Raw genomic sequence first — 7,364 nt, forward strand, 5'->3', positions numbered from 1 at the left:
ATTTTACCCTGTAGTTAATTTTTGATCCAAAATTAGGGGTTAAAGTTACCCTTTTTCATATTACTTTTACCCTTAAAAAGGTGTAAAATTAACATTAAAAAATGTTGATATATTTTACATCTAAAAGTTGTCAAAGTTCTGAGGAAGAAACGTTAATCGCACCCTCTTTTTTTTCTCAGTGCAGTAGGAAAACTTTATACTTCTCTAGAATAAAACTCAGCTTCAATTTCATCTAAACTAAATATCCGATTGAATATTTTATCTCAAATTATTTTGCAGTTATTTGTATATTAGTAGTAAGGGGACAGCAGCGTGATGTAAATGTCCTCGGACATTCCATGGACATGTCGTAGGAAGGGGACAGCAGCGTGGGAATCAGGCTGATTCCCCCGCTCCCCGCACCCCCCCGCTACCCTCCCCTGAACCATGAATCTGATTTTTTGGTTAATAATTTTAATTGAATATGGAGCACAATGATGTATATAATATACCATAAGTCTGCCGAGGAGCACAATGATGTATATACCACAAGTCTGCCGTGGAGCACAGTGATGTACATACTACATTTGCTGATGAAAACTCTCCGTGGAGCACAGTGATGTACATACTACATTTGCTGATGAAAACTCTCCGTGGAGCACAGTGATGTACATACTACATTTGCTGATGAAAACTCTCCGTGGAGCACAGTGATGTACATACTACATTTGCTGATGAAAACTCTCCGTGGAGCACAGTGATGTACATACTACATTTGCTGATGAAAACTCTCCGTGGAGCACAATGATGTTTTTTTTTTTTTTTAATGCAATGCACTGTCCATGTGTGAAAAAATGCAGTGCAATATGAGACCTTTTCGCGCGCTCAGTACCATATGGATAAGAAGTGCGATGCAATTTAATTGATGAGTGGAATTTCACAATATCTTGAAAATCTTAGATCATTCAACACCTCCAGAAAAATGCCAAATTGTGGTTTTTTTTTCACTGTCATATTCAGTGAATGAAATTTTAAGTGAGATTCTTCATTATTTTTTTCCTCTGCACAGTCCAAGTGTGGAAAAATGCAAATGCAATATGAGACCTTTTCGCGCGCTCGGTACCATATGGGAGAGTCTCTTTCTATCATTCTCACTGCAAGAATTTGATTCCTTCAGACGGAGAAAGCAACACGGGAAAAAAGTCTTAGGTGTGCGGTGCGATTTAATTGATGAGTGCAATTTAACAATATTTTGAAAATTATGTTTTGTGACACAATGAGTATAAATAGGTGTTACTGATGGCAAAAAAATTATTTGGCTATGAATACCCTTCAAATTAGGGCTAAATTGACTGGTAACATCCATACAAGAAAATTTTTTGGTGGAGTTTACCCTATAGACAGACTCCCCAAATATGTTAAATTTCCTTCTATAATAATCGTCAACACGGCACCTTCTCATCATCCCGGTAAACATTGGATTGCAATTTATCTACCTTTAGATAATAATCCAATTGAAATTTTTGATTCATATGGCCGTTTTCTGAGAAATAAATATTTAGCAAGATTTATGAAACAACATATTCGACATAGAATAATGATTTACAATAAGAAACAACTTCAGGCTGCATTTTCATCAGTGTGTGGGCAATATTGTTGTATGTATGCGTATTTTCGATCAAAAGGAAAGTCTATGGCCGAATTTCTTCGAATATTTGGCTCAAATACATATGCTAATGATCGGAAGATACAAAAACTCTTTAAAAACGTATATCAATAAAATCAAACAAGGACTATTGTCAGTTTGTTACTGGAATTTGATGAGTGAGGTAATGGGTAATACACACTCCAAGATGGGAAGGATTGTGGAGAAGAAAAAGAATAAAAAAGTTACTAAAACGCAAAGTGTAAAAAAGATCCTACCAAAACAACTCTCTCTAAATAAAAAATCTGAACATGTAGAAGAAGGAACTACGGAAGAGAATTCAGTTACAGAGCCAGCTTCAATGGACATTGGACCATTTATGGAAAAGGAACCAAAACTAGTGACTGAGATGACTATTCTAAATGGATACACATACTTTCTAAATGATCTGAATACAACTTTTGTCACTGTTGGATTTTGGACACATGAATTTACACCAATCGTGAAAATTTCTGCAACAAACTATTGGCTTGGATCTGACACTGTTTATTTTACCCAAAAGTCTTGGAATATGCTGTGTTCCAGTGAAGCGAATATCAGAGATATCCTGAAGAATGGAGAAACAGACCTCATGCACGCTGGTTACATTAATTCAAGATTTGAAAATTTGGAAATTAATTTCATTCAAGTTGAAAATATGAAACCAATTATGCTATCCCAAAATGGAAATACAATTCTCTTAAACAGAAAAGAATTTGATTCTCTCATGAATTTAAAGTATTTCATAAATGTTACTTTGATTTATAATCATTCAATTCAGAATTATATTCAACAGTATTTTGAGAATTATATGCAAACATGTAAAATTGCAGGAGTAAATAAACTTGAAGCTACTTCATTTACGCCTCCTGTAGAAGATCGCTCACCGATAAATTACTTCAGATTGTTTACCGAAATAACTTATTATATTGATAAAATAAATGCATCCCAAAAGTTAGATAAGAAAAACTTGTAATTTTATTGATTTTCAAAAATAAAGAAAATTATTTTCAAATACTTACTGTCTTTTCCTCATCTCTTCAACCTCGCAAAGTAGAAAAAAATCAACGTTGCAACAAAGTTGAAATTTGAAATTAAAAAATATAAATTTCCATAGAAGAGGTAATTTATTTACATAAAATTTAACTGAATATAAAACCTATGTTGCATATATACAAAAGTAATATATCAATATATTCTATTTATAAATGAGAAACTGAACCTTATTTTCTAACCTTAAAACCCAAATGGCAGTGTATCATTATTGTCAATGCATCGCCGTTTTATTAAAGTAAATTGGGCTGTTTTTGAAGAGGGTCCAGAAATGATTTTAAAATGTTTTTGACGTTGAATTTTGTTAGGGTAAGTTACTTTAATTTCTTTATCGTCGCAGAGGACCAAGGATTTTAGGCTTTCAAAAGTTATATCTTTTGCAACTTCTCTGTTTTGTGACACCCCCTTGCACACTACTTTGTATGAATAAGAGTTTGTAGATGGTGAATAAATTTTCAAGCCATACGCTTTTGGCCCTGTGCTTACGAATTCTTCGATGAAGGCTCCCTCACCGAAATCAGCCAATTCGTCTGTTAATTCCCCCAAAAATTTACCAGTGGAAAGAGGATTCTCTTCACCTGCAGGTACTACGTAGATGACTGAATCCGTGTCACAATAAAAAATATTATGTCCTATCTTTGATAAGATGGAATACAACTTGATCCTTGCATTGGTTGTGGTGCAGATTCCGACACCCATATTTACATATTTCGATGGAGGCTCAGAATCATGAATGTGCTTCCATGAAACAATAAATTGGTTGTCGCTTGCGGGGTAGAATTGTACAATTTCAATTGCTTCTGATGAAAGAAGTGCATTCAATTCCTCAGGAGAATTACAAATTGTAGTTTTCGTGAAATTCTCCCGCATTATGAATCTGCCCCACAAACTGTTCAACATAATTTTTGCAAGAGAACGCATGCCTTTGTTAACGCGTATGTTGTCTTTATCAAGCTGTATCCCCTCATTTTCAAAGAATTCGCTGATATAATTATCTTTATCGGATTCGGATTCAACTCCCGAGGGCCATCCACTAGCTTCCTGCTTAATTTTAAGAAAATTATCGACGTAATCGGCAAAAAGACCACGTTCGCCTGTCTCGCGATTGTATTGTGAAGTTCTGTATGACCAAACTTCAAAGCATTTCGTGATGACGTAGCCATGATCAACAGCGAGACGGACTTCATCGATGGACCATATTCCTGTGAGGGATCTTTCATCGTCTGAATGGAGACATCGATCAGTATTGAGTTCTTCCGCACATTTTCGACAGAGAGGGAAGAAGAGTCGGTTATTGCACCTGAATGGAAGACAGGGGATGTAAAGGCCTCTTGGTGGGAGAATGGTGCATTTCACCACACCATCATGCTTCAATACATCCTCCTGACTTGGGATGTCTTTGATAATTTTTGGGTGCCCGACAAAATACTTCGAATATTTGTTTGCCCACGGGTAGAGTGACGTGAAGTCATAGTAATAAATTTTATCCCCGGGGCGACATTTGTAATATGTGCGGAATACCTCAGTTCGGCCCCCGTAAACCGCTGATCGCAAATCAAACCCTGAATCTACAACTTCAGGGTGATTATTTAGTCTCTCCGCAAGCACAGGGTCTGCTTCCAACATCCGACGGAATTCACACTCCCATATTGAAACAAGATTATACCCCAATTGACGAATGTGATCCAATCGTTTTAGAGTGCTCTCATAACGACTCTGCATGTTATCATTGGGTTTCTTTGAGAATGCATGCCCTCTATTTAGAAAGCATGTATGTCCATGGAAGAAACAACCCTCAAAACTATACACAGTGTTAGAAGCCTCATCATACCCATCAGCAATATATCGAGATCCGCGAATTTTGACCTCATACTTTATGTTGGGATGGGAAGTTTCCTTCATATACACGAGCCATTTCAGAGAAATTTTGCTCTGCATTTGAAGGAAATTGGAATTGTAATTATTTTTAGGAGTAATAGCGAGGGTGTTGGGAGTGAGGTATTTCTTCCTGTAGGCCTTCATCACAGCGTCAGCTATGGTGATAGCCTGCAAGAATGGATTCAAAGATGTGGTTTCGATAAAGGAGTGCATAAAGTTGAGGCATCCCATCATCAGGATTTTAACATCTTGACGGCAGTAATGGATGAGTTCTTTACGATTGTCAAAGGGGAGTTCTTTGACTTGCTCATACCATTCTAAAAACTCGGCATATTGCTGGGAGGACATGGATTCAATTGGGTACATTTCAATTGGGGGATAAGGTCCAATATAAGAGCGATTTTCCGTGGTGTTGAATTTGTAGGGATAATATCCCTTATCGCATTCGGGCAGTCCAAAACTCTTTGAGAACTGTGACAGAGGGAAGGGAATAAAGGATAGGGAGTCCAGAAATGTGACTCCCTTAACTTTCGCATACAATATTTTGCAACCTTGTAGAATAGGTTCGATCTTCTCTTCCCTCTGACACAGTTCTTCGAGTATGAACTGCGCATCATAGCCTTTGGCATTGTGAGCGATAGCAACAGTGGGCATAGGCCTAAAGGTAAGTACATAATCTAGAAATTTTGCTACCGCTGATCTGTTGCTGTCGCTCTCAAAAACATGTTCCACGGGGGTGCAATTACGGCAATATGAATCTAAAGGGGAATTGTTGCACAAGTGACATACGGTGTATGACATACAAAGGTTCGGAACATGTTTTAAAAATCCATTCCCTATATCTACAAACTCTGACTCAAAATCGTAGAAAATCAGAGTATATTCTCTGGAAGCTTTTTTCTTATACCCCTGCATATAACAATAATGGGGAAGTGTGCAAGTCTTATAACATATATCACATGTACGTGAATCGCAGTCGTGAGGGGTGGAGGGATCAAACATGATAAAGCATTGATCGCACATTTTTATACGATTACATACCCCATTGTTAATATGCTGTTGAAGGCAATTAATACCCCTGAATGAACGATTGCAAGAGATACATGGGATCATATCCCTTACAGAAGCACACGGTGGGGTATTTGTGCAGTATTTGCATGTTTCTGGACAAATGTGACTAGTTTTATATAAAGTATCACAGTATTCACATTGTTGATTGAAATTAAAAAAACCTTTTACTGATTTAATACAAAAGTAATGCTTCTCTACTTTATCATAAAATAAATTTATAACTTTCTTCTGATTTTCCTTGGTCCTCCGTGATTTATATGCTATGCTTTCAAAATTTCCCGCGTCATCATAAATATTGATTCTAAACTGATTGCCAAATTTTTTCTCAAATCTGTTAACAAAATCAAGCCCGTATGAACCCTCTTCACTAACAGGCCCACCAACATTTTTAATTAATTGAAGAACTTCTTTCTTTAGAACGGTAGAATATCGTTTAAGTCGATCTAATTGTTTTTTCCGTTCTTCCTGATCATTAATTAAAAGACACTTACCAACAACAATTGAGGTTGGTAAGCAATTAGTTGGCCCAGAGATGTCTACTATGCTTTTCTGCTTGTACTGCCTCATTTCCGCCAGATTCATCCTTCCAGGATTATGGCGTTTTCCCCGTCCTGTGAAATAATTTATAAAAATTAAATTAATTTTCCGACATATTATGTGGATATGCACACAGAAAAAAGACATAAAATAAACAAAATGATTGCTTACCTTCCATTTGATGAAGCAAATAAGCTCGCACACTGAGGACATCGGCTGCATTAAAAACTATTGTACTTTGATGTACTTTCTCCAAAGCTGAAATTACTGCCTCCGCTGTTAAGGTCCTCAGAGAACGAAGACCCAAGAATATGGGCTTGATGCTAGGATTCACTTCAAGAAAGATCTCGAGGATTACTTTGTCTGCCTCATCTCCTTCCTGTTGAATAGTTCCAATAACTTCGTTGAAAACTTTCTCCAGCCAATCCGTACAGGTATTCGAAGTGGGACATTTGAGTTCGAAATTCAACTCAACTTGCGTGGTGTTAAAACGTTTGTTAAAAGATTTTACTTTTTGAAGAAACTTCACTGATTTCTCCTCCTGGACAGGAAAGTCCATCCTCAATTTCAAATTGTTTCCACTCATTTTTCACCAAAGCTTAACTTCTTCACTTGTAGAGCACGAGATAGTGTAATCACCAATATTGTAGCGACTGTGACAAAATTGCATTCTGCGATGGGTTTTTATACTCCCATTCATCTATCGCGAAAATGCATTTTCCCACAGAATGGACAAACTTTGTCCAGACAAAAATCTCTAATTTCAATTGCACGTGGGATTAGAATTTCTTATTCCAAGAAAAAAGTCGCGATCGCGAAAATTCAGTGGTGTCTTCAACGCTTATTCCATGCAGAGGGAGAGTGTCCAATTTCATTCTCCGCAAAATGATGCTTTTCCAGGAAATTATTTCACAATTTTGCATTTTCTATAAGACTTTTATTGCACGCGTGCAAAGGATCATATTTCAAGTGGGAATGGAATTCACTTTTTCCAAGAAAAAGTCGCGATCGCGAAAAATTCAGTGGTATCTTCGCGATAAGCTTAGTCCATGCAGAGGAAAAGTGTCCAATTTCATTTTTTGCAAATGATGGTTTTCCAGGAAATTATTTCGCAATTTTGCAATTTCTATTACACTTTTTATTGCACGTGTGCAAAGGATCA

The 7,364-nt window shown here is 36.7% G+C and overlaps 1 protein-coding gene across 1 annotated transcript; it reads right to left on the bottom strand.

Moving 5' to 3' along the window:
* Positions 1 to 290: 290 nt before the first annotated feature.
* LOC129799649 (uncharacterized) lies at positions 291 to 6,788 on the bottom strand. The gene is made up of 5 exons (XM_055843725.1): positions 6,374 to 6,788; positions 6,157 to 6,276; positions 4,742 to 5,352; positions 3,203 to 4,648; positions 291 to 380 (listed from the first exon to the last, which is right to left on the bottom strand). Exons 1-5 carry the CDS (start codon positions 6,786 to 6,788, stop codon positions 291 to 293), a joined length of 2,682 nt encoding a protein of 893 aa, XP_055699700.1.
* Between the last annotated feature and the right edge of the window lie 576 nt (positions 6,789 to 7,364).

Source organism: Phlebotomus papatasi, chromosome 1 (assembly GCF_024763615.1).
Source record: "Phlebotomus papatasi isolate M1 chromosome 1, Ppap_2.1, whole genome shotgun sequence".
Lineage (NCBI taxonomy): Eukaryota > Metazoa > Arthropoda > Insecta > Diptera > Psychodidae > Phlebotomus > Phlebotomus papatasi.